Below are 27,468 nucleotides of genomic sequence, written 5' to 3'. Positions count from 1 at the left end.
TGAATAACCCAACTTCTAAAGGGAAGGTTTCACTCATACGAACTTGGAGTCGCGTAAACTTGATGGCGCTGGAAAGACTATTCCAAAATCTTTCCTGTCATACCTGGAAGTACACCTAAAGCATCCTAAGCTTGGATTTATTGTCGTTGTATGTTGACTAGAAACTTATTTTTAACTTAACTTTAAAAAATTAGAGATTTAAATTCTTTCAAAAAATCAATATTTCTAATTATTATATCCTCTTAATTATTTCAACTTGAAATATGATACAATATCACAACCTTTGGAACATTCTTCAATGATATTACTCTTACTAGGCTAATGAAGTAACATTTAACATTTAATTCAAACACCTAACAATCAGTGTAATAACAAAAAGCCAACTTATAAATAAATACCAAGAAAAGGATTAGTACCTTAATTTGGAACTTCTCTACATACAAAGTGATATGGATATCTCTTGTTCATATCTTCCTCAGTTTCCCATGTAGATTTCTTTCAAAATTGTTTCCTCCAAGGGATTTTGACTGTTGCTACCTCTTTTGTCCTCAACTTGCAAACATTGAGATCTAAAATTTCAAAGTGTAATATCTTCGTAAGATAAACTATCCTTGATCCCAATATCTTCAGTTTGTATGATCAACGAAGGATCGCCCATGTAATACTCCGAATGTCTAAATCCTAATATAGGGCCTAACATTGGATTCTAAGAGTTGTAACATTGTTTTTACGTCAATTATAAGATACATAATTCATATAGGAAGTTTAAGAATCAAAACATCAAGGCACGTCCATGACGTCCGGAAACTAGTTCACAGGTGCTAGTGTGCCTTAGCCTATTTGACTAAGTTTTTAGAGTCAGAAAACAATAAAATTTAGTGATGAAGTTTCTAACACATACTAGATTTTGTTTATACTTTAAACATTCAGTAAAGACTCCTCAAGGAGGAACCAAGGGCCCTTACAGAGGACCCTTGCAAATTGGCAAAAAGCTGCCATGAGGCAGTGTCCATCCATGGATTGCAGGAGACGCGGCGTTGGTGAATCGACGAGGCGTATATGAAGAATTAGATAATTTTTTGGGAAGTAATTTTGGACAAATTCTTACCAAAACCATGGACTTTCAGCACGGATGCGACACTTCCCGTCGACTGACCTACGGTTCGTCAGTCCGGGTCTCGTAGGTCAGGTCTGTGGTTGACTATTTTGCTTTACTTATTTCATTTAATTAATTAAGGGGTAAATTAATTATTTAGGGGGTTAATGGAGGTCTAATTAAGTTAGATAATGACTTCTATAAAGACCCCAAACCTAATTAGACTAAATCCAACTCTTATAATTCCAAAAATCCAACTGCTCTTCCTTCTTTCTTCTTTCTCTCTCCCAAAGAAACTCCATAGAAGACCAAGAAAAGGATGGTTATATGGATTCAAAGGAACAATGTTTCTCCAAACTTCATAAATTAGTGAGGTGTGGGATTCCTTTCACGTTTGGGATCTCTTCCCCAAAGGATTCCTCCAAGTTGATCTAAAAAGTATTCAAGTGGGTTTTCTTCTATTACGAAATTGATCTTGTGAATTTATTGTTTACGATTCCTTTTTCTTATTATTAGTATATTAACATGTATTATGATTCAACTATAATACTTCTTGATTAATTGACCTACTTTGTAAAAAGATGTTCTTTTCCGGTTAATCCTAGGTTGTGATCTTGATTTGAATTATATAGTATTGATACAATTGGCTTGGTTAATGTGTGAATTACTATTATATTTGTAATCAAGTCAAATTAATAGTAGATTGTGATATATTTAAATCCAATTATTATAGTTCTTGAGTACCTAACATAGGTTGTGAAGTATATCATAAATTTGATCCAAGTCTCTAACCCTAGTCTATGAACTAGTGTGAATTGTTGTGTAGTGATTCAATTGAATTCATTATTGTGTTAATTACCATTGATTAATGATATTACATTAATTTTTTGGTTGAGTTGGATGGTTGATTGTAAGCCATGATGATGACTTGTGATAGAGATTGGGATAATTCTTGTGATTTCAATTTTTTACCTCAATTATGATTTCTTGTGTTTAGTAATGAAGTTTTATTGAAGTATACCTTATGATAGGATTGATTAGGGTTGATATGATGTAAAATTTAAATGTATTTAATTATGTGATTGTGAAAGTATCCTTAAAATCTATTAACTATGATATAATGATGTTAATGTGCTAATCTCACATATGAGATTGTAATTAAAGGTGTTCTCATGATATTCCCATTAAGATATAACTATGACTATATAAGGGGTAGACCCTATGACCTAAACAAAGTTATGGTTATTAATGAAAGACATTTCAAAATGGACTCTAGCTTAGCACCGAGTGAACTAGTAGTGAATATTGTATGTTCAAACATAGGGAAGGTAGAATAATTAATTTACTCGTGAAATTGGAGACTAAAATGAATGTAGAATAAAGAGGGTCCCAAATATATCTCTTAGTTCTTTAACTATGTTTCCCCCATAGGAATAGAAGCTAGTGAATCTACATAGGATCATGTTTTGGTACTTCCTTGGCAAGTAGTCCACCTTCCTTTAGTGTAGGGTTCCAGGACACCGGATTCCACATTGTCTCATTTCGTCTATGTCGGTTAAGGAATGATGTTCCTGAAAGTAAAATGATGTAATATAACTAGTATGACATAAGGTGTTTTATATTGTTTAGGTAGGGATATGGGACTCTACCTATATATTGCACTAGTTATCCTTGAAGGGAGTCTTAGAATAATGTTCCTCTATGAATTCATTCTCATAAATGTAAATGATATACATATGTTGATCTTACAAGTTAATGACACTATGTGATGTTGGTTTCACTTATGAACATATGGTTGGTCTCTATTGTTAAAGTATGATGAGGTTTACTCTTAATGATGTAGTATGTGGAGTGGGCATTGTTTATAGTTCTTGTTAGATTTACTTGATTGAGTTAGGTTATGGAGCCTTACTTAGTCATTGCATTAGTGGACTTAATGGGGTTCATGTCAAAGTTTCTTGCTTTTATTATGATGTTTTGAACTCTTATACATGCTTGTTGATATTATAACTTGATGATAGAGTTGTCTTGATTATATACTCAATTATGTAGATATGCATGTTGACTTTACTAGACTTACCATTGTTGGTCTTGTGATGTACAAGGTCTTGACTTAATGATGATGTGCTATTTACTTGTATTGGTTCTTCATTGGCATAATGTTTTTCTAAGTAAATTAGCATGCTTTAATGAAATGTCCCTTTTTAGCATGATTTCTATGTTGTATGTGCATATGAATGGTTACATGATGATATTTGAGTAACTTCATCCATATTCTTTATATCAAATTTAGATCCTTTTGAGTGAACAAATTCTCCAAAGTACAATGATTGGTAAACACTTCACACTTAACACCATAGAGGTAATGTCCCCAATCTTTAGAGCAAACACTACCTATGGAATCTCTAAATCATGTGTTCTATAATTCTTCTCATGCACCTTCAATTGACGTGAGGCACAGGCTAAAATATTCTTACTATGAATCAACACACCACCTAAACAAGAATGTGAAGCATCATAGTAAACGATAATATTTTACCGTCAATCGTAATGCTAGAATGGGTGCGGTGGTCAAGAGAGTCATGAGTTTTAGGAAGCTCTCTTCAAATTTTTGAGTGCATTCAAATGGTATATCCTTCTTGGTCAAATTAATCAAATGAGTAGCGATGGAGGAAAAATTCTTAACAAATCGATGAAAATAGCTACTGAATCTCACGAAACTCCAAACATTCATTACCAAACTAGGTCGAACCCAATTCTTAAACGCCTCAATCTTTTGAGAATGTACCGTTACACCTTTTTTTGAAACAACATGCCCCAAAAACACAACAAATTTTAACAAAAAATTAAACTAAGAAAATTTAGTATACAACTTTTTCTTCCCAAGGACACCCAAAATAGTGTGAATATGGTTGGCATGATCATTTTCACTTTTTGAATAAAACAAGATATCATTAATAAATACTATCATGAATGAGCCAAAAATGGTTTGAACACCCATTCTTCAAAATCATGAACTTTGCAAATGCATCGGTCGACCCAAATGATATAACCAAAAACTCACAATGCCCCTAACAAGTTCTAAATGTCATCTCAGGTACATCCTAAGGATTAATTTTCAATTGATGGAAACTAGGTCTTACATCGATCATAGAGAAAACTGCTTCCCCTTGCAATTGTCCAAAGAGAGCATCTATTCAAGGCAAGAGATACTTGTTTCAAATAATGACTTTATTTAATTGCTCGTAATTTATACACATTCTCATTTTACCATCCTTCTTCTTAACAAAAAAATGGAGGCCAATCGGGAAGCACTAGGGCGCATAAATCTCTTATCAAGAAGCTCTTGGGTCTGATCCATAAGCTCTCCAAATTCTGCCGGAGCAAGAAGATGTGGCGGAATGGAAATAGGGAGCATACCACTCTGTAAGTCACTGCAAATATCTATATCTCTCTACGTAAGCATGCAGACAAGTCATTGGGAAACACTTCACTAAATATGGACACCATAAGAATAGTGTCAATAGATAGAGCATCAATCTCAACATCACTAATATGAACCGAATAAGCCAATCACCCTTGCTCTAGTAATTTACTAGCCTGAATGGGGGATATAATATTAACTTGCTTAGGCTTGTACACCCCTTCCAACTCTAACATTTCCCTTCCTGGAATTTCTAGAGTAACAAACTTATATTACAATTAAGTTCATCATAATCGGGGAACAACCAAGTCATGCCTAAGACTATGTCAAAGTCAATTATATACAAAACCTCCAAATTAGTCCAAGTTTGATATCCCATAAACAAAATAGGATAAGCACGATAGACATGGGTAACTATGATTGACTTTCCAACTGGGTTGGAAACATGAATGGGGGCATCAAATACATCACAAATCATATCATATATTGAAGAAAATATCTCGGAAACATAATAATAAGTAGAACCCAGATACAAAAAACACATCAGCAATCTGGTCATAGACAACATTAGTACATGTGATCACTGCGTCAGACGCCTCTCCCTCATTCTTGTTCGGAAAAGCATAACATTGAGCTCTATCATCTTAACAAGCCCCTTCCCTTCCTGCTTGTGCATTACAATGACCTCCACCACCATTTCCTCTACCTCCATTGTCACGATGGGGGACCACCCCCTAGAAGTAACATGGCGTAATTGACCTCTCGTAAGTCTTGTACAAACTTATATACATCATTCATCTCATTTTCATAGGAAATTTAGCGGAAAATTTAAGACTTTTCATACTACATTATATGCTAGAATCATTACTTCATATTAACATAATATAGGTCAGAATACATAGTTAGACTCTAAATCTTTTTTGTAATCTTAGACTCAACATCAATAGAGTAGAATATGGACACGACCCTTATAAACATTTAATAATAAATAAGCTATTACATTAACTTTATATAAGAACTTTGACATAGGAAATCATTAAATCTTAAGGACCCCTTTCTTGAGCTTGGAAAACATCTATCAAGCCCTTAACTTTATGAGACATCATTTAAGCATCCTTATTCACACTTTGACTAAAAATATGAAAAATAATAGTATTTATACAAGAATGCACTAAGTATGATGACCATGCAAAAAATGCATTCAAAGTGGACATTTAGTTAGATACCATGCAACATGTCTTTGAAAGAATCTTCATAAACTTTGACACAAGTACACAATATCATTCATATGCTTTATGAAGGCATAGAGACTACTCATGTAAACACACCAAGTCACAATCATTGCGTTTAAAGAAAATCAATCATATTCATGTCATTACCTTCCTTTACCTTAATTCATTAGCCCTCAAGTAACAATTGGTGCAATGCATGAATAGAGTCCCATTCCACCATCTACACTCAATTATCACTTTAAGGTCATAAAGGTGAACATTCATACCACCTTCATTAACTAAAACATACACAATCATGAAACATAGCATATCATAAGATACATATATCATACATGACTCAACATGCTTTATAGATGACATAAGAGACTTATTCCAAGACAACATACAAGTCAAGACTTCCAACATCATCATAGAAACGCAATAGTCAACATATACATGCAACTTCATTTCATTAAACATCACAAAACCTTACTCATCCTAATCTAAACTTACTAGTGCAATGTACATGTGAATCCCCATAACCTCACACATACTAAGTACAGTCACAAAAAGAACCAAAAGCATACCATTTACTTCATACATCAACATAACCACTTTATCCAACTATATGCATATCAAGTAAGACCTTCATCATATTGAAATTAACACCAACATCATACATATAAGTTAATAACTCATCATATAGTCAATAAGACAAACATTATGCATCTAAAGTAAGACCTCATCATACAGACACAGTAGTACTCATACTATATATGGATATTAATATACAAGCAGGTCAATATCATAATGTCATGCATAAGAAACATATACATACACATATCCATATAGTACACCTTCCTAGAAATCCCTTCGAGAGCTATTGTGCAATGCATAGGTAAAGTAACATACCCTCACCCACACTAAGCTTTTTCCCTTAAGTTATCCTAGTTAGGTTTCATTACTTCACTTCCATTTTCAATTTTAGTTTAGGGAAATCCTAGCCTTAACCGACAATAAAACCATGTTAGTTAAACATGAAATTTGGTATTGTGGAGCCCCACACCGAAAGGAGATGCTCTACTTGCAAAGGTAGAACATTAACAACATGCTAGCATCTAGGTTTATTCACTTGCTAGGTCCTATGGGGAAACATAGTTAAGGAACTAGGATACGTATATAGAAACCCTCTTTATGCCCTTAGGCATTATACTTTCCACCTAGGTGAATCTCCCTCCAAGGGGAGTCAACACCTCATGTGAAACCTTAGGGTTAATCTCCCTCCAAGGCATTCAACACCTCATGTGAATCCATAGGTGAATCTTTCTCCATGGTGAGTCAACACCTCTCATTGTCAAGTTCACTCAGTGCTAGCTAACTTCCCTTTTAAGAAAAGTTGTTAATAGTATTATTTTTATAAACTAGGCTTTAGGAGATTTTTGCAATCAGATGCTTAACTCATAGGTTATAGATGAGAAGTATCCTTTCATTAAACTATCTCATGGGAGATTATCCTTTCACATGGACATAAAATATTCAAGCATTGTCTAATTTATAGTACAATTGAGCAAACCTTTCAAAGGTATCTACTTACTAGGTTATAATACATATTTCATTATGCATTCATTCATGTGTGTACACATATTTATACATGAGGAAAACTTTCGCACACTATATTGAGACACTACACATATGCATGCTTCAATATATCATATACTTAACATTAGCATATACTTTCATTTTCATATGTTAATCATGCATTCATATTCATGTACATAGAATATTACCCTATGAAATATTCTATCAAGGTAGGGATGTTCAATGTATAGGCAAAGTCTTATACTCTTACCTATAATAGTTCACCTATCAAGTCATCCAAGTTAAGATACATTTTTATACTTTCACGGACATATACTTTACATGAATAGTAGTAGACAATAGTGCATATTATAACCATCCTCTCATTAGACACTATGAATCCATCTTACTCATATACATGCATGAAGTGTGAGTGTGTGCATATTTGTCAACATGATCAAATTATGGCTATCAACATAGTATTGAGGCAGCCACCCTCCTAACATCACAATGCACATTCATACATAGACCACCACACCACATTATAGCATAGGAGACAAGGCATATTCATCATTTACATCTAGGACTCATAATCGTTCTTAAAACAATATGTAGATATATGGATTCATAGGTAGGGTTCATTCATCAATAGAACTTCATCAATGTCACACGTATAGACCCTCCTAATCATAGTATGATCATTTATATTTAGGAGACATCATCAATATACCTAAAGCATGATACTAGTAAAGGAGACTAGATGTATGCATTGCATTGTGTAATCATCATAACCACACATTAATAACTCATCAACTTGTCTTAAAGGACATAATCAACACATATAGAGATTGAAAAGAAAGCAAACACCCCCACCATAAGTGGACCATACCACACAATGTTATTCAAGGCGAATTCAGTTCCAATTCAATAGAAAGTAGAGGGAAAAGGGCAATCTTACGAATTTTCAATGTTTTGATCATCATTGAACAATTACCAATAATTGACCATCAACTCGTATAGAAAAACGTGCTATAAGCAATCAGAATTTTAGAATCATAATTCAATCAATATAGAATCAAGATCACAATGCCCAGATTATAGGCTAAAATGAGAAATTATGAGGGTCATGGATTCTTCATGAAATTGATTTGAAATCCTCATTAAAAAGTACGAAATCATAAATTCATCATAAATATACTTTTGAAATCAATTTGAGAATGAACCCATGGATAGATTGAACGACGGACAATTTGATCATGAGATATTTTTTGAAAAGTTTGGAAAGAACTACTTAGATGAATGGATAACTATGGATGAAGGACTACCATACCTCATTAGATGAAAAAGCCACGAAAACTTGATGAAGAATCCATGGAAATCCTATCTCTAACCCATCCTTGAGCTTCAAATCCAATGGAGGTTTCTAGAAGGATTTGTTTTGAGAGGGAAAATCTAATTTGAAGAATAAAGTCTAATTGGGTTTTTCATACTTTTAACTAACTTAATAATCTCAAAAATTGATAGAATAACTTATTAGGGTCGATTTATAACGTGGAGTAAATTTCCCATTGACCCCTTTAACGATCAGCGAGTTGCAGGTAGAACCTGCAGGTTCAGTCGATGTGCATGGCAACACACCGTAGATAGAACGACGGTGCCGTGCTGAAAATCCCTCAACAGTGACAAAGACTCCATTTTGGGGGGCAGTTTCTAGTAAGTCTTTGGGTCCTCTTCAAGGACCTTTTGAGTGGTCCTTGGGAGTTTTTTTTGGACGTTTCGAACCTAATTACGATCATATACATGTTAAGGTTCTTCCCTATCAATTTGAGCATAAAAAAACAGTAAAATGTACCAAGGAACACTAGAACACACTAGCACGCCTAAGGTCTACTTTCGAACGTCGCCAACGTTCTTCGACGTTTGACCTCCAAATCACATCAAATCAAGTATACACACTATAAAGCACTTAATGAACATATTATTTACCTTTTTAGGAAAATGTGAGGCTCTAGTAACCTTACATAGTTGTAAGAGACCTTACATGCATAGCCTCAATGATTACCTCTTTGCCAACGTTGAGGACGTCCTCTACAATCTATCCTCATATGCCCCGGTTCTCCATAATTATAGCAGTTATGATCCAAATATTGTGTGATGCCCATCGAAGGCACGACTCATTGGTTGTCCTAAAAATTATAAGATGTAGTTTCTTAGTAGTTACCTTTAGAGGCAGACATAGGGGACTGAATTGACTTGGCTGGCAGTGTTGGTCTATTAGATCCTCTAGAATATGTTCCCTGAAAAATTAGTGGAATTCTTGGTCTCTTAGCCAACGCCTTAGCGTGACCGTCTCGTTTCACCCCTTGTACTTTCTGAACCAAGTTTGTCGCCTCATTAAATCTTCTTCCTCTAGAAGACATATGAACAAACAACACTTGTAACTCACAGTTTAATCCTCGAATAAATAACTGGATTCTCTCCTCCTCAGCAGTTCAAAACTACGTAACACACTTGTATAAATCATCGAACTTGGACTCACAAGCTACCACAGACATACCAAAAAGCTCTAAGGCCATAAACTTATGCTTATTGTCATCCCTCAAGGTTCTAGGTACGTACTTTTGTATAAACAAAACATGACATTAAGTCCAAGTAAGTGGAGGTAAAGTAGAACATATGCACTCCATATAAGCTCTCTACTATTTCTTGTCCACCTTGAGTTCGAAGGACACAAACTTAACCCAATGTTTGTGAATACTAACCAATATACACATACTCGCATAATAGTTCAAGATAAACTCATAAGCATCTTTAGTTTTAGCACCCAAAAAAATTGGAGGCTTAAGATTCAAAATTTCAGTCAACATCTTGGGCTCATTACGGGTCATAACGGGACCCAACAAAGGCTGAAAAAAAGCATCCCAAACTACTTTTCCACCCGTCTTGGGCACAGTGTTATCAATAGGAGGATTAGCTTGTACTTCAGTTTGTGGAAGAACTCCTTGACCAGCCTACCCTTTTAACAAAGATGTATATTGTTGAGCTAACACCGGATCGATGGGGAGAAAAATTGTAGTCTCTACCGGTATCTCTTCCTCTAGTCCATTTTCCTCAATGTCTCAAACCTCAATATCCTCATCTATCTCATTATTATGGACTGGTGGAACCTCATTTTTGGGAACATTGTCAACTAGTACCTCATTCTCAAGCCTCTTCCATTTTCTCTTTCTCTTCTACTGCCTCGGTCGCGACCTCGTGCTGCAGGATTCTCACTTGGATCATTGAGAGGAGTTGCTGTAAGAACAACGTCAAACTTTGTATTAACCATCTACTGAGAGAAGTGTCAAGGAGCTTAGATATTTATTTGTATCACCTACAGAACAATTAGACCCACGTTATAGCACGAAAGGGGACAAGAGAAAAATGTAGAGATTTCATTAAGTCATATAGCCTCTCGAAGAAATGTAAATGAGTCCCCATACTGTTCCACAAGACTTTGTTGGACTCGTTTCATTACATCGAGATAAATGAACCATGGATTTGATTACAACTTTGTCACGATCCATACCATCGTGATTGATACCCACACTAACCCTCCGATAGAAGAACCACTACTACAACCCAAATCAAGAAATTTACAAAAACTAAGACAATTAAGTTATGGAAGCAAGTTAATAACTAAAGAAGGCGGAAATTAGAACCTAGAATCTTAAATTCAATGTACCAAAACATCTAACAAGATTCATAAATCTAACAAGTAGGGATACATCTCCATACTAGTGAACTACTCTACTATTTAAAACAAATGTCTTTGTTAGAAAATAGTGGACATGGAAGAAAGAGAACCCCATGGATACTCAAAAGAATTGACTCACGCTTGAGGTCTGTCAATAGTCGCGTGAAGATGCGCTATACTAAATAATACTAAGAAGATGTGCAATATAAGTAGAGAACCATAGGATCATGCGGCTATCACACTATTGTAATACAAACAAGTCAAACAACATTTTATCACATGTAAATATATCATAATATATAACATTATCATCATGAGGAATTAACAACACATTTCACATTTATCATCACATCATTGGTCCTCCCACGGAACCAAAACCCAAACAATTAGCTTGTAGAAACGTGGCAATCTGATCCACTACTTATGCTGGAACATTGAAATATGATCTAATATTATGACGGAACATGGAAATCTGATCTTAAGATACATTGGAACGTGGAAATCTAATCAAAGTTAGTTATTCCGGAGCATGGTAATCTAATCCCATTCACACCCTACAATCACAAACACAAGTTTATCATCAAGATGATACATTCAAGTCATGAATTTATGTAAATGTTCATCTATATCATTTAAAACAAGTGTGATCTGTATTGCCACATTCATACATATACATGTATCCTAATGAAGAGATAACAAGCATACATCACACAAAAATAGAATCACAACCATCACCTTCGTTGAAACAATCTTGAACCCTTAGAATTTTGATCCTTCCCTTTAAAAATTCATTCCTCTTGTTCTTGGTCTACAATAATAAATATAATACAAGAACCAATTAACAATTACTAATTACTCAGATTATAAACAATTCTATGAACCCTAGATCAAACCCATGATCCCAACTATCCAAATTAGGGTTGCTTCATCATAGAATCAATTAAAAAACCTTTCCCCTTTATTATTAACCCATTATATTATGTTTTAAAAATTGAAAAATGTATTCAAAAAGTGAAAAACCAAACCTTAAGCATCAAGAATTATGAAAAACAAGCAGAAATCTCCTAGGAGTTATTCCTTAACTCTAAAAGTTTAAAAGTTCCAAATATGGTTGTTTAGGTTTTTTTTTAATAAAATTGATTCGTGTCTGGAATACCTCCTCGACCCTCATCCTACAATAGCAGTGGCGCCAGAGTGACTCAACCACCCACCAAAGCGGCACTTTTGAACCAATGATCTCTTAATATATTATCTTTGATTGTAAGTTTCATCACACCCACCACAATGCCACATATCCCACTATAGTGGCCCTCCTAGAGCTGCAAAACCTGGCGCCAGGGAGGGATTTTTGAACTAGTGAGCAAATTAAAAAATTTTTGAATACCCATTTCAGAACACACCTCTAACTCATGACGATCATAACATACCGTTCATGCTTAGTTCGATGGGCGTTTACTTACCCAAATTCAATTTTGTAGAGTTCTACAATTTGTTAATGATTTTTTTAACTAACCATACATTCAAAATCATAAATAATCCACCCAATTGCTACCATATTTCCATACACTTTTGTGACTCTAATATCCTGCAAATCATGACAAGGATTGAAAAAATCTTAATACTATGAAAAAGTTTTTTTGGCCCCAATTTTCCCCCGTGGACATTTCCCTAGTGATGGGAATATAGCATTTCATCTCTGATGAGAGAACTACTAATACTAATTAGCTAAACCAAAAACTAGTCATTTAAGGATACAGAGGCAGTTTTAGATGCAGAAATAAGGTCGAGTTCCTATAAACTTCGAAAGTCTAATGAATCATCACTAAAACATTGCAAAAAACACCCCTAAAATCTTAAATGTGCCATAACAATGACAGCCTAATTTAACTGGCTTACCCTTGAGTATGATCCTTCTCACTCTCCTAAATAAGGTCGTTGAGTAGTTGTTTGAAGATTCCATGTACTTATCAAACAAAGATCAAGTGTACTATTAGTACACAACCACAATGTACAAGTTGAATCACACGACCGTTCTAGTAAGTGAAACACGTATAAACAGTCACATCAGAGTAAACACATTTATATCCAATATACACAATATCAAATGTCTTTTTAGGAGTAATGTACCATTCCATATTCGGAATAATGCACATACATGAGAAGTCAACGGTCCTCTCATAGAATCCATACCTAAACAATTAATGAGCCAGATCGTGTCATCCAATCAAAGATAGTGTGTGAGAACATGACACCCGTTCCAATATGTGCGTTGGTACCTGACATTCAATCCCAGAAAGTGTTCCGGAATGTGACACCAGATCCATTCAACATGCCACAATCACAATCACAATGTACATTCTCATAATCATACAACCAAGTGTAGATTCATGGCTTACAACCACTCATTCATACTTATTTGCATTTGGTATAATAAATATTCAAAATTCGCATACACTGATGCATTACACTAAAGAAAATACTAACATACATCACACGAACATGAAATCAAATCACGAACTTGAATTTTTAAAGAAGCTTGATTCTTCCCTTTTTGGATTCTTTCTTCTTGTTTTTGGATCAGCAAACAAGTTATATAATGCAAGGATCAATAAATAAGGCCTAATTTTCACGGATTATAATAAATCGAATAAGACGAAACCAAACCAATAACCTAAGGTTAAGCTATGACATTTTCCCACCATCCAATCTACTCCAAAAACCATCCCTAATGATTAATATCTAAGAATCTATTTTCTATGAAGAAAAATGGATTAGGGGAGTAAGAACCTTAATTTTTGCACCAAAAGTAATGGAAATCTGTCAAGAAATAGCATGGGGTCATGTCCTAGCTCATAAGAATGATGTTTGCAAAATAATGACATTTTGGGGCTAAATCCCGACTTAAGACGCGGCTGGCATGTCGTTGCGGGACAAAGCCCGCCACATAAGCCTATCCCAGGTAGCTTTCATAGAAACAGCGAGTCGAAAGTTCAGTTCCAAACCCCCATTTCACAACACACTTTCTACCCATAACAGTTAGAAACTAATTGTTCACGCTAATGTCAGTTTCAGGAGTTCTACTCACCCGAATTTGATATTGTAATATTGTACGGTTCCGTTATGTCATATATATCTACTCGTATGATAAAAACCCATAATAATGTATCTCATTAATTACCAGATTTTCCTAGACCTCCCTAGTTTAAATATAGAAAGTGAAAATTAAAAATTACGAGTCACAAGAAAAGGAAAAAACACTTTCTTGTTTAGAAGGAAAAAAACAAGAGAAGAAATTGAAACGAAGAAGGTATTAAATAAAAACACATTACATTCCATGATCAACATACTGAAAGATAAATTATAATCAAAGATAAAATGAGCATAATTATTAATATGACAATTATAACTCAATAAGTATCAAATTACGTGATAGAATCTTCATTAAAGCAAGAAAATTCTATTCATTGGATCGAGATGGCCCTTCATCAGAATCAGACAAAGAATGTTCTGTAACTCTTAGAGGAGAAAATTCTCTTCCAATGGTTTTATTAGGAAATTTAAAACCGTGCTCTTTTTTATGCTTACCATTCTTTGAATTTCCTCATCCACAACTTTCAAGGCGTTGCACAATTTTAATTGTCAAAGGAACAGAGGTTTTTAATTTGAGGTTCTTTTCTCGATGCTTGGACTGCTTCCCCATATGTTTTTATCTTTCTAGTGAAACCTCCAATATGTTTAGCTTCCTATTGATTTCATTAGTATTTGCATTTTCATGAGCAATAATGATAGACTCAATGGAAGGTGTCCACATGATTTATGTTTATTGTTCGGAGAGAAAACTATAACAACAACATCAGCACCACATAAATTGGAGAGCTCATTTGACTATTTAAAGACTTCATTGCATCATTTTGAGAATGTTACTTGTAAATTCTTTGATTTGGCATAATCACTATTTTAACTCTTTTACAACAATAAGGTTATCTCATGACTAAGCTTCTGTTTTGAGAATGTAAGAAAATGTGAAATTGTGTTTCTCTTCTAAAGATATATTTATATTGATAAAATCATGATAGAATATGTTGAAAATGAACTCAAATGACAAAAAATTAAAAATATGCATGATGTTTCCATATTTTGTAGATTTGAGAACAAATCATTTCATATTAATTAAATTTCTCTTTTTGGTTTATTGTATTGTTAGTCTACAAGTAACGATGGTAATTACAAATGACATTTTTTATTTAGATTTATGTTATTTGATTATTAAAAAAATGGTTTCATTCTTTGTAACGAATGTTTTAGTAAGTTAATATATAAATTGATGATACTTTTTAGGTAAATATAGTTTTTTATTTTGTTTGTATATTTTCTAAATTTTCTCTTGATCTATTATGCATATTTCGTAATAAAGTAATGGTTAATGAAATCAATCAAATATTATTAACAATATTAAAATACATACCGTCTAACTCATATTCAACAAATAAAAAAATATAAGCACATTTATTTAAAATTTTAAGTTAGTTGTGTGTGTTCTAGTGTGTTGCTAAACTCGTAAAAAATACTTGTCACTTATGAAAAGTTAAACAATATAGCAAATAAATAACAATGCACTTTAACATGTATAGACTACTTTAGAATATTCTCGAGCACTTTATAATTCATTTTAAATTCTTAATATGATACAACAAATTTAGTGTCTCTTTTTTTCATTATCCAAAAATCTGATATTTGAACACTATATGATGCATTACGAAATAATACATAATAACCATCCAAAATAGTATAAATTTCAATTTTTCTATATACTTGAAATCATTTTACTCATACTCATCCATATCTCTATTTCATTATTATTTATTTATTTATTTATGTAGGTTACTAACTTTTTTTATTGATGCTTCTTCTTTTTATCTGTAGATATCTATATGTTGTAAAAAATCTATTGCTTTTATAACATGTTCCTTTCCTTAATAATTTATACATGTAAATGAACTGTACACAGTAAACTTTACCCATCAAAAAATATAAAGAGAGTATTTTACTTGAGCAGTTACCTCCTTAAGAGGACCTTTTAAAAACTTATCACAACCAAGAGAGAGAGTTGTTACTTTAACATTAAATTAGATATTTTTTAGTAGTATTTAACACCGATATGGGGAAGATTTGGAATATCTCAAATTTCCCATAAACCATGTAGCCAGCGTAGGTAAGGATCACACTAACTTTGGGGCGAGTCCTCACTGTCTTTTAACAAACTTTATAGTGGATTCATGAGTTGAATTTTCTATATACCCCTGCATGGTATAGGATAGTTCTAGTTTTATCAGTGAGACGATGTATCATCACGAGGCTTATAATAATGGTTGTCCGGTAAAGAGATTCTAACTTGATTTACTAATCACTTTAGGATTTACTATTCTTGCATCCTTATGGTAAGAGCTTAATCATATTTCATCATGATTTATACTATATTTCAGTTGAATTACCTTAAAACATATAGTTCATTTTTTCATCATCAAACTATATTACATACTCGTGCTTTCAATGAATTGATATATTATCTCAACACAAACCGTCATAATTGGCACCCACACTAACCCTCTGATGGGAGAACCATTAATACTAATCAACTAACCAAAAAACTAATCCTTTAAGTATACAGAAGCAGGTTTAAATGCACAAATAAAGTTTAAATCCCATATACTCTGAAATTTGAACGAACCATCACTAAAACATTGAGGAAAACACCCTTAGAATATGAAAGTTAATGTGCAAAAAAACATCTGAAGTTCAACAAGTCTAAGAAAAATGGGTACAACACAAACTAAACATACGAGTAAGTCTAACTAGAAAGTCTCAGTCTGAAAAGAGTGGACTTAACATTAAGGACCCAATGCAGCCTAAAGAAATGACTTACCTTTGAATTTGATCTTTCTCACTAATCTCTTAATTGATGTTTGTTGGTAGTTTCCTGAAGATATCATGTACTCAACAAAAAAGATCAAGTGTATTATCATTACACAACAAGAGTGTACTAGTAGGATCACGGGACAGTTTAAATTAGTGAAACTTATATAGGCATTTACATCGTAGTAGACAAGCAGATACCAAACATGTTAAATATTAGTTATCTTTTTAAAAGCAGTGTATCATTCGACATTTTGAATAATACACATATATTACATATCAATTGTCCTCTTATAGAACACATACGCAGAATATTAGTGTGTCGAATCGTGACACCTGATCCAATTTAGTGTGTCAGAATGTGACACTTGTTCAAATATGTATGTTGGTATGTGAAATCAAATCCCTGTTAGTGTGTCAAAACGTAAAACCTGATATATTCAACATGTCACAATTACAATCACAATGTACATTCTCATAACCATACAATCAAGTGTTGATTCATGGATTATAGTCATTTATTCATACTCATTTGAATTAGATGTTATCATGAGTACAAAATTCGCATGCACACATGCATTACAATGATTCAAATACTAACATACATAACAAAAACATTAAATTAATCCATTACTTACCTCAAAACCAGGTTTGAATCCTCCTAAGAAAGTTGATACTTCCCTTTCCGAATTCTTTCGTCTTGTTCTAGGTCTACAAACAAGTAATTTAATGAAAAGATCAATAATTAATGTTCTATTTTTCCTAGATTAAATAAGATCCTATAATCCAATAACTAACTTATGATCATGAGGTGCAGCTACGGATTTTTTCCACTATCTAATTCATTCCAAAAACCCTCGCCAATGATTAATATCTAAAAATATAAGTTCTATAGATCGAAAATTTCTATAGCGCTTATGAATTATGTTTCCAGAATAATGACATTTTTGAGATTTAATTCCGAATTGAGTCGCACGTGTCCCACCGTAGCGAAACACAAAACGCCACAACGGGCCCCCCTTGGCGACTTGAACACAAATAGGGAGTCAAAATTTCAGTTCCAAACCCCAATTTCACAGCACATCTTCAACCCATGACAATCAAAAACTACCCGTTCACGCTAAGATCAGTTTTGGGAGTTTTACTCGCATGAATTTGATATCATAAAGTCGTAATGGTTCCTAAATATCTTAGTTATCTACTCGTGTGATCTAATTCATAATTATATCTCTCCTTTATTACCACATTTCCTTAGACCTCTCTAACTTTGATTTCATCCAAATTTGAACTAGGCTAGGAATTCTCAAGCTACTACCAAAAAATCTTACTGCCCAAAATTTTTCTTCGTTGTCTTTTTTATAATGACCGGAGAAAGTCATTGCATATAATCCCTTTATTTTCCAGTAATTAGAAGGAAGAATTTTAACCAAACCAAAAGGACTCTTACATTAAGACGATTTCTATTGAAAACTCATAAACATATACATTAATAATACAAGAATTTGAAGATTGAAGGATCCTTTAATTTATCTGAATTAAAGTGTTATAATATATTTATCAATTTTCACTTTTGATCAATATATAACACTAGATAGTATATGTAGTGTCCTTTTATTTTCATGCCCTTAGCCTACACCCAGACGTGGCTAGCACTCAAGAAATATTGATGACCGCAAGCAAACCCTTGGACTAGCTTACTTACTCTGATGGAGACTTAAACACAAGAATATAACTCACGCAATAATCTTAAAAGATTATAACTTATCCAAAATGACAATTAATGTCTTAAATGTATACATATAAAATGAGAAAGACTAGAGGACTAATATTGTTTATATATGAAGCCTCTAAAATAAAAAGGAATGTCAGGACAAGACCCCTAATCATCCTAACAATGAAATAATGACAGAAAATGATAAAAAGGAGTCCTCCATAATGCAAGGACGCTCACTAACAAACTAAGAGTTCTTAACTGAATCAACGAGGTACTAGATGCTCATTTTAGTTACATGTGTCTTCATCAATAGATGATGCAAGCATGTCATGACTCGAGCTTACACTCGATACGGGGATGGCATTCGAGAACAATTGTTGGACCCATGTAAGTCCTTGGTATAGCTTACTTACTCAATAGATGACTTAACTAACAAGCTAATCTCAAAACATAACTTTAAGGAGATATAACTTAGGCAAAATGGTTACTTAAGTATTTAAGCAAAATCTGAATGATACTGTAAAGAAAATTAAACAACTAACTATCTATGAAAGCTCTAAAATAAGGAGGGATGTAAGTAAAAAACCCTCAATCATCCTAACAATGAAATAGTTAAAGCAAAGTAAAAAGAATTCTCCGAAATGCAATGAGCCTCACTAATCTGACTGTGAGTGTTCAACTTGATCAATGAAGTGCTACATTGATCCTAGTTACCCTTGTATACATCAGTTGACAATGAAAACCATAATTTATCAGTCATTCATGCGTGAATTTAGCCTTAGAATCATGCTCCCTCAGTTTGTACTTGCATTTTCAGTGTATTTGCATATTTTTGGAACTCAATTCAGTCAGAAACTCAGTTCTAAGTGTTTACTGGTAGGGATTGCATCTTTCTACCTCTATTTAAGCTATTTTAGTCTTCATTCGACGGTGAATGTTCTCAAGGGAAGATAATGTAACACCCCGTATCCAAAACAGACCAAAATCAGCTTTTCAGAAAAATCATAGTTGCAATCGACGATCACCATCTATGGATCACAGTGTGATATACGACTTATACTGTTGGTCAGTACATTGCCACAGTATCCCATCCCAAACTCAGCTCAGAAAAATCAGTTAAATCTAGACCCACAGACAGACCTACGGTCCATAAGTCAGACTATGCTACATAGTCGTTGTCCATGGATGAAGACCCCATTACCTAATCTCTGATAAGAACTATGGATGACCAGTAGAGACCGTTGTTTGATCTACGTTCCATAGGTCTTCTCGTAGGTGAAAGTTAGCATTCAGTCAGTGGGAAAATGTTGTCGGGTCAACTTCAAATGGTTATAACATTTAGCACAAAAAATGAATTAGGTGTCCCATTACCTATGAAATGATAGACAATTGAATTATCTCTCTAAGTCCACCGAGTTTGATAAAATCCAACCTCCGAGGGAAAAGTTATGCCCTTTATAGTGAAGGCCTATTGGGTAAACCCGAACGATGGACCGTCGATTGAACGACGACCCGTCAGTCCAGGTCGACGTTTGTCACGACCCAAACCGGGCCGCAACTGGCACCCACACTTACCCTCCTATGTGAGCGAACCAACCAATCTAAACCTTAAACATTTCAATATAATATCAACAAAACGTAATGTGGAAGACTTAAACTCATTAATAAAATCAATAACTATTATTATCCCCAAAATCTGGAAGTCATCATCACAAGAACATCTACTTCAAATTACTAAATCTAAGAGTTTCTAAGAAGCTAAAAAAATACATAAAAGCTAGTCCATGCCGGAACTTCAAGGCATCAAGACATGAAGAGGAAGATCCAGTCCAAGCTAGAAGCATTAGCTCACCCTGATATCCGGAGTAATGAAGACTGGCTAGAGTTAATGTTGAGTCGAAGATGACGGCACGTTTGCTGCACTCCACAAATAAACAAGAAGAAAACGTAAAAGTAGGGGTCAGTACAAAACACGGGTACTGAGTAGATATCATCGGCCAACTCAAAATAGAAATCAATATATACCAAGTAATATCATAAAATCAACTATGATACACAACATGTAGCAACAGCAAGTACTATATCATTAACAATTACCGTCAAGTTCACACATGAGGACTCAAGCCTCCATACCATACTCATTTGGGAATTAGATTCATTAGATTGAGTATATTAACATCTTTCAAGATTCATTATCTTTATTCCTCTTGTGTCAGTACGTGACACTCCGCTCCCTCATATTCATTAATCCTCTTGTGTCGGTACGTGATGCTCCGATCCCCTACTACTATGTGTCGGAACGTGACACTCCGATCCCCTAAATCTACGTGCCGGTTCGTGACACCCGATCCCCTAAATCTATGTGTCGGTTCGTGACACCTGATCCCCTAAATCTACGTGTCAGTTCGTGACACCCGATCCCCTAATTCTACGTGTCGGTTCGTGACAACCGATCCCCTAATTCTACGTGTCGGTTCGTGACACCCGATCCCCTAATCTCATTCTATCAATTCATCAAGCCTTCTCCCTTACCAAGGCATCATCAATAAAAAAAGATTAGGTTTTTATCAAGATTTGGGATTCAATAACTTCATCATGTTTAATATAATCACAATTATATAATCACGTTCATGCAAGCATACAATTAAGCACATAGCAGAGTTTACAATACTATCAATACATATAATTCTCTATTAAGAGTTTACTACGAATAGCATGAAAACCATAACCTACCTCCACCGAAGATTAGTGATCAAGCAAGCAATTTCCCAAGCTTTGTTTCTCTTCGTTTCTCCTCTTTCTCGTTCAACTTTCTCTCTCTTTCTCTTGTTATTTCTATTTTCTTTATTCAAACCCTCTTTCTTTTACCCTAATTAGTATATAATTAAGAATAAAAGATGGCAATAATAACCCACTAATTAACTTAAGGTTACCTCTTTTAACCCCCAAGTAATTAGACTTATTAACATTAAACCACTAACTTTATAATTAAAGTAGGAATAGTCAAATACGTCCCTTAAAACGTATAAAGAAATCCGACCCAGACTGGGATTACGCAGCCTGCGACGGCCCGTCATGCCTGCGACGGTCTGTCCTGCTGCTCCGTCACAGACTTCAGAGTCTGTGACGGTCCGTCACACTTGTGACGGTCCATCACACCTGTAACGGTCCGTCACACTTGTGACGGTCCATCACACCTGTAACGGTCCGTCCTGCCATTCCGTTACGAAGTTCAGAGAGTTGATTTCAGTACTCAATTTTCAGATTTTCTAAGTGTTTTGAAACGAGACCTTGCGACGGTCCATCGTGCCCATGACGGTCCGTCGTGGGGTCCGTCGCCTCAGCCTGTTTTTCCAGAAATAAAATTTGCTGCTCAAAACGACTAAACAGGTCGTTACAATAGATACAAATTTACCCATCGTTCGTCCCCGAACGATCAAGAAGAAGGAAAACAAGGGCGAAAAGGAGTACCTGAATCTATAAACAGGTGTGGGTATCTTTCTCGCATATAGGCCTCCTTCTCCCAAGTTGCTTCCTCAACCGGCCGATTCTTCCATTGCACCTTGATGGATGCAATCTCCCTTGACCTCAACTTGCGAACTTCTCTATCTAAAATAGCAACAGGCTCCTCCTCATAAGACAAATTTTCGTCAAGCAAAACTTAATCCCAACAGATAATGTAGTTTCCATTCCCATGGTATCTTTTCAAGACACATGAAATACCTGATGCACTCCGGATAGCCCTGGAGGCAAGGCTAACTCATAAGCCACCTCCCCTATGCGCTTCAGAACCTCGAAGGGACCAATATACCTTGGGCTTAGTTTACCCCTTTTTACAAACCGCATCACCCCTTTCATTGGTGAAACCTTCAACAAGACTTGTTCACCCTCCATGAACTCCAAGTCTCTAACCTTTCGATCTGCATACTCTTTGTGTCTACTTTGAGCCGCTAACAACTTTTCTTGAATAGATTTCACTTTATCTAACGATTTCCTCAGAAGGTCAGTACCCCAAGGTCTAACTTCAAATGCATCAAACCACCCAATGGGAGACCTACATCTTCTCCCATAGAGTGCCTCAAATGGGGCCATTTCAATGCTTGAGTGATAGCTATTGTTGTAGGAGAACTCTGCTAAGGGTAAGAAGTTATCCCAATGACCACCAAATTCTATCACACATGCACGAAGCATATCCTCTAACACTTGAATCGTTCGCTCAGACTGACCATCAGTCTGAGGATGGAACGCGGTACTAAGGTCCAACCTAGTACCTAATTCCGCATGCAATGTTTTCCGAAACTTGGAAGTAAACTGCGTATCTCTATTTGATATGATGGAGAGTGGAACCCCATGCAACCGAACAATTTCTGAGACATAGATTTTGGCTAACTTCTCTGCATTGTAAGTCACCTTGACCGGAATGAAATGAGCAGACTTAGTTAGCCTATCAACAATCACCCAAATAGAGTCATACTTACTCATTGTCTTTGGAAGACCAACCACGAAATCCATTGCAATCCTTTCCCACTTTCATTCAGGAATGGGCATTCTCTGAAGTGTTCCTCCGGGCCTTTGGTGTTCATACTTTACTTGTTGACAGTTTGAACATTTGGCAATAAAATTCACAATATCACGCTTCATTCTACTCCACCAAAAGTGTTGCCTTAGGTCACGGTACATCTTGGTTGCACCAGGATGTATAGAATACCTTGAACTATGAGCCTCTGTCAGAATAGTGTTGATCAAATCGTCAACTCGGGGTACACATACCCTTCCCTTGATCCTTAAAACACCTTCCTCATCGATTTGTGCTTCCTTAGCCTCTCCTCGCAACACTTTATCTCGGATCCGGATCAATTTCTCATCATTAAACTGCTTTCCCTTAATCTTGTCAAGAAAAGAAGATCTTGCCTACACACAAGCCAACAATCCTCCCTTCTCATTTACTTCTAACCTCATAAGATCGTTAGCCAGAATCTGAACTTCTCTAGCCAATGGGCGTCTAGAAACTTGCAAGTGAGCTAGACTTCCCATGCTTCCCGCCTTTCTACTTAAAGCATCCGCTACAACATTCGCCTTCCCCGGATGATACAAAATAGTGATGTCGTAGTCCTTCAGTAGTTCCATCCATCTCCTCTGTCTCAAGTTCAAATCTTTCTGAGTAAAGACATAATGTAGGCTACGATGATCCGTATAGACCTCACACTTAACCCCATATAAATAGTGTCTCCATTGCTTTAATGCAAACACTACCGCGGCCAATTCCAAATCATGAGTTGGATAGTTACGTTCATGCACTTTTAATTGTCTTAAAGCATAAGCAATCACATTCTTCTCTTACATTAGCACTGCACCCAAACCCGAATAGGATGCATCACAATAGACAATGAAATTCTTACCTTCCACTGGCAAGGTGAGAATTGGTGCAGTAGTCAACAGAGTCTTGAGCTTCTGAAAGCTTTCCTCACACTCATCTGACCATACAAATGGAACATTTTGCTTAGTCAAGTTCGTCAGTTGGGAAGCAATAGAAGAGAATCCCTTGACAAATCGGCGGTAGTAGCTAGCTAACCCAACAAAGCTCCTTATTTCTGACACATTAGTAGGTCTTACCCAATTCTTCACTGTCACAATCTTAGAAGGATCCACCATCACTCCATCCTTAGAAACCACGTGCCCCAAGAAGGACACTGCATCTAGCCAAAACTCACACTTAGAGAACTTGGCATAAAGCTTTTTCTCCCTCAACATTTCCAATACCATTCTCAAATGCTCCTCATGTTCCTCCTTACTTTTAGAGTATATCAGTATATCATCAATAAATACGATCACAAAGAGATCCAAATATGGCTTAAAAATTCCGTTCATCAAACTCATGAACGCAGCAGGGACATTCGTAAGACCAAAAAACATCACTACAAATTCGTAATGCCCATACCTGGTTCTAAAAGCAATCTTTGGCACATCCGTTGCCCGTATTTTCAATTGATGATAACCGGATCTCAAGTCAATCTTAGAGAAGACACAAGCACCTTGTAACTGATCGAACAAGTCATCAATGCGAGGAAGAGGATACTTGTTCTTTATAGTTACCTTTTTCAATTGTTGGTAGTCTATGCACATCCGAAAACTCCCATCCTTTTTCTTTACAAACAAAACCAGAGCACCCCAAGGAGATGCACTTGGTCTAATGAAGCCTTTTGCTCAACAACTCTTGAAGTTGGACTTTTAACTCTCTTAACTCCGCAGGAGTCATTCTATAAGGGGGTATAGAAATTAGGCGAGTACCCGGTTCAAGATCAATGCAGAAGTCAATATCTCTATCCGGTGGCATGCCAGGAAGGTCTGCGGGAAACACATCTAAAAACTCACGAACTATCGAGACCGACTCAATTGAAGGTATAACCGGATCTCAAGTCAATCTTAGAGAAGACACAAGCACCTTGTAACTGATCGAACAAGTCATCAATGCGAGGAAGAGGATACTTGTTCTTTATGGTTACCTTTTTCAATTGTCGGTAGTCTATGCACATCCGAAAACTCCCATCCTTTTTCTTTACAAACAAAACCGGAGCACCCCAAGGAGATGCACTTGGTCTAATGAAGCCTTTTGCTCAACAACTCTTGAAGTTGGGCTTTTAACTCTCTTAACTCCGCGGGAGTCATTCTATAAGGGGGTATAGAAATTAGGCGAGTACCCGGTTCAAGATCAATGCAGAAGTCAATATCTCTATCCGGTGGCATGCCAGGAAGGTCTGCGGGAAACACATCTAAAAACTCACGAACTATCGAGACCGACTCAATTGAAGGTACTTAGGTAGTATCATCCTTGAGATGTGCCAAGAACGCTAAACAATCCTTACTAACCATTTTCTTAGCACGAAGGAAGGAGATGATACGAACCAGAGTGGAAGTGTAGTCACCCTCCCACACTAACGGATCTTTCCCAGGCTTGGCTAACGTCACCGTTTTAGCATTACAGTCCAAGATCGCAAATTGCAGAGAAAGCCAAGTCATACCCAGAATTACATCAAAATCAACCATTTCTAATATAACCAAATCTACATAAGTGTTGCTCCCCACAAAGTTCACCAAACAAGACCTATATACCTTTTCAACTACCACAGACTCACCCACCGGAGTAGAAACACGAATAGGCATATCAAGTAATTCGCAATGTAAATTTAGACCATTAGCAAATGAGGAAGATACATAAGAAAATATGGATCTAGGATGAAACAATACAGAAGCCATGCAATCACAAACCAGAAGATTACTTGTGATGACAGCATCAGATGTCTCCGCCTCCGATCTCCCAGGGAAAGCATAACAATGGGCCCTTTCGTTTGTTTGTCCGTTGCCCCTACCATGTTGTGATGTAGTTGCTCCAGTTTGCCCATCACCCCGGCCGTTTTGGTGACCACCATTACCTCGACCACCACGTCCTCCAGAATAACGGCATCTACCATGACCACCTCTACCTCTAGCTATTGGGGGTCTATAACTCTGTTTGGGACAATTCCTCCTAATATGTCCAGTCTCCCCACATCCATAACACTCTCTAGAGTCAAGCATAGGTCTCTCAGAGAAGTGTTGACCGGTCTGAGGTGGACCCCCAACTACAGTTTGTAGTGAAGACTGAATGGGTCGAACTGAGTAACCTCCGGAATCCTGTCCTCTAGAGTAAGAACCATTAAACTCACCTCCCTTTCGAAACCTCTTTGATGTCGATGCCATGGTGAATTCATCTGGCTTCACTCCTTCCTTCTCTACCACGAAATCTACCACTTCTTGGAAGGATTTTGCCGTAGCCGCTACCTGTAAGGCTGAAATCCGCAACTCTGACCTCAACCCCTTCACAAAACGACGAATCCGCTCTTGTGGACTGAAACAAAGTTGGGTGGCATATCTGGATAGTGCATGAAACTTAGCCTCATATGCGTTGACCGACATCCTACCTTGCTCTAGGCTCAAGAACTCATCCCTTTTCCTATCCCTCAAAGTCCGGGGGATATACTTCTCCATAAACAAGCTAGAGAATGAGGCCCGAGTCATAGGTGGTGCCTCCGTTGGTTGACACTCAACATGTGACCGCCACCACATTTTGGCATTTCCTTGAAACTGATAACTCACAAACTCAACACCAAACCGTTCTACTATACCCATCTTGTGTAGTAGCTCATGACTGTCAGCTAGAAAATCGTAAGCATCCTCAGATTCAGCACCCTTGAAGACTGGAGGTTTCAATTTCAAGAACTTACTGAAAAGTTCAATCTGATCATTTGTCATTATAGGCCTAGTAGTCAGACGTGGAAATGTGTCTATGTCCAATGAGGCCTCCATACGAGGAGCCATAGTGGTTGCATGTTGTACTTCTGAAACTGGAGGTGTTGGCACAGAAAACACTGGAGGTGCCTAACCTTGATCAGACAACCCACTGAGATAGGCGAGAACCTGATTGATCATCTCTGAGGTAGGTTGGGGTGGCAATCCCTCATTCTGCACTTGTTTAGTTTCCCCATCCTCCCCTTCTCTTATTACTTCCTCAGTCGGTGGAGGAGTCACTGCCCTAGTATCAGATGGGCTAGGCGCTCGTCCTCTTCCCCAGAGGACGTCCTCCCACGACCTCTACCACGGCCCCTTGCCGCTGTTCTTCCTCGAGCCACAGCCCTAGTGGCTGACTCAGTTGTTTCTGGTCTAGCCGGTGTTGGTGTTGGCGTAGTCGTTGCTCTAGTTCTAACCATCTGCGAAAGAGAGTGAAGATGGTCAGATACCAATTCGTATCGCCTAGATACC

General features: G+C 36.2%; 1 protein-coding gene across 3 annotated transcripts; it reads right to left on the bottom strand.

The window, feature by feature from the left end:
- Nucleotides 1–422: 422 nt before the first annotated feature.
- On the bottom strand, nucleotides 423–27,468 carry LOC138337619 (uncharacterized). 3 transcript variants are annotated; one of them, XR_011210959.1, is made up of 4 exons: nucleotides 25,950–27,468; nucleotides 20,525–20,589; nucleotides 17,597–17,669; nucleotides 423–569 (listed from the first exon to the last, which is right to left on the bottom strand). XR_011210959.1 is itself a non-coding variant. In XM_069287655.1 (3 exons), exons 1-2 carry the CDS (start codon nucleotides 27,025–27,027, stop codon nucleotides 20,558–20,560), a joined length of 1,110 nt encoding a protein of 369 aa, XP_069143756.1. In that variant the 5' UTR covers nucleotides 27,028–27,468; the 3' UTR covers nucleotides 17,373–17,669; nucleotides 20,525–20,557. The 3 variants fall into 3 exon arrangements, 2 of the variants coding, with proteins under 2 accessions (XP_069143756.1, XP_069143755.1); XM_069287655.1 differs by lacking the exon at nucleotides 423–569 and having other exon boundaries at nucleotides 17,373–17,669; XM_069287654.1 differs by lacking the exons at nucleotides 423–569; nucleotides 17,597–17,669 and having other exon boundaries at nucleotides 20,315–20,589.

This window comes from Solanum lycopersicum, chromosome 8 (assembly GCF_036512215.1).
Source record: "Solanum lycopersicum chromosome 8, SLM_r2.1".
Taxonomy (NCBI): domain Eukaryota; kingdom Viridiplantae; phylum Streptophyta; class Magnoliopsida; order Solanales; family Solanaceae; genus Solanum; species Solanum lycopersicum.
The sequence above is the reverse complement of the archived record's forward strand: the minus strand, read 5'-3'. Positions and strand labels throughout refer to the sequence as shown.

Excerpts from the sequence above, each read along its gene's own strand:
- LOC138337619 (XM_069287655.1), bottom strand. The coding sequence starts at position 27,027 with ATGGCTCCTCGTATGGAGGCCTCATTGGACATAGACACATTTCCACGT. Across the intron at positions 20,590-25,949 it reads ATCTGATGCTGTCATCACAA|CAAACGTGCCGTCATCTTCG; the intron begins GTAATCTTCTGG and ends TGTGGAGTGCAG.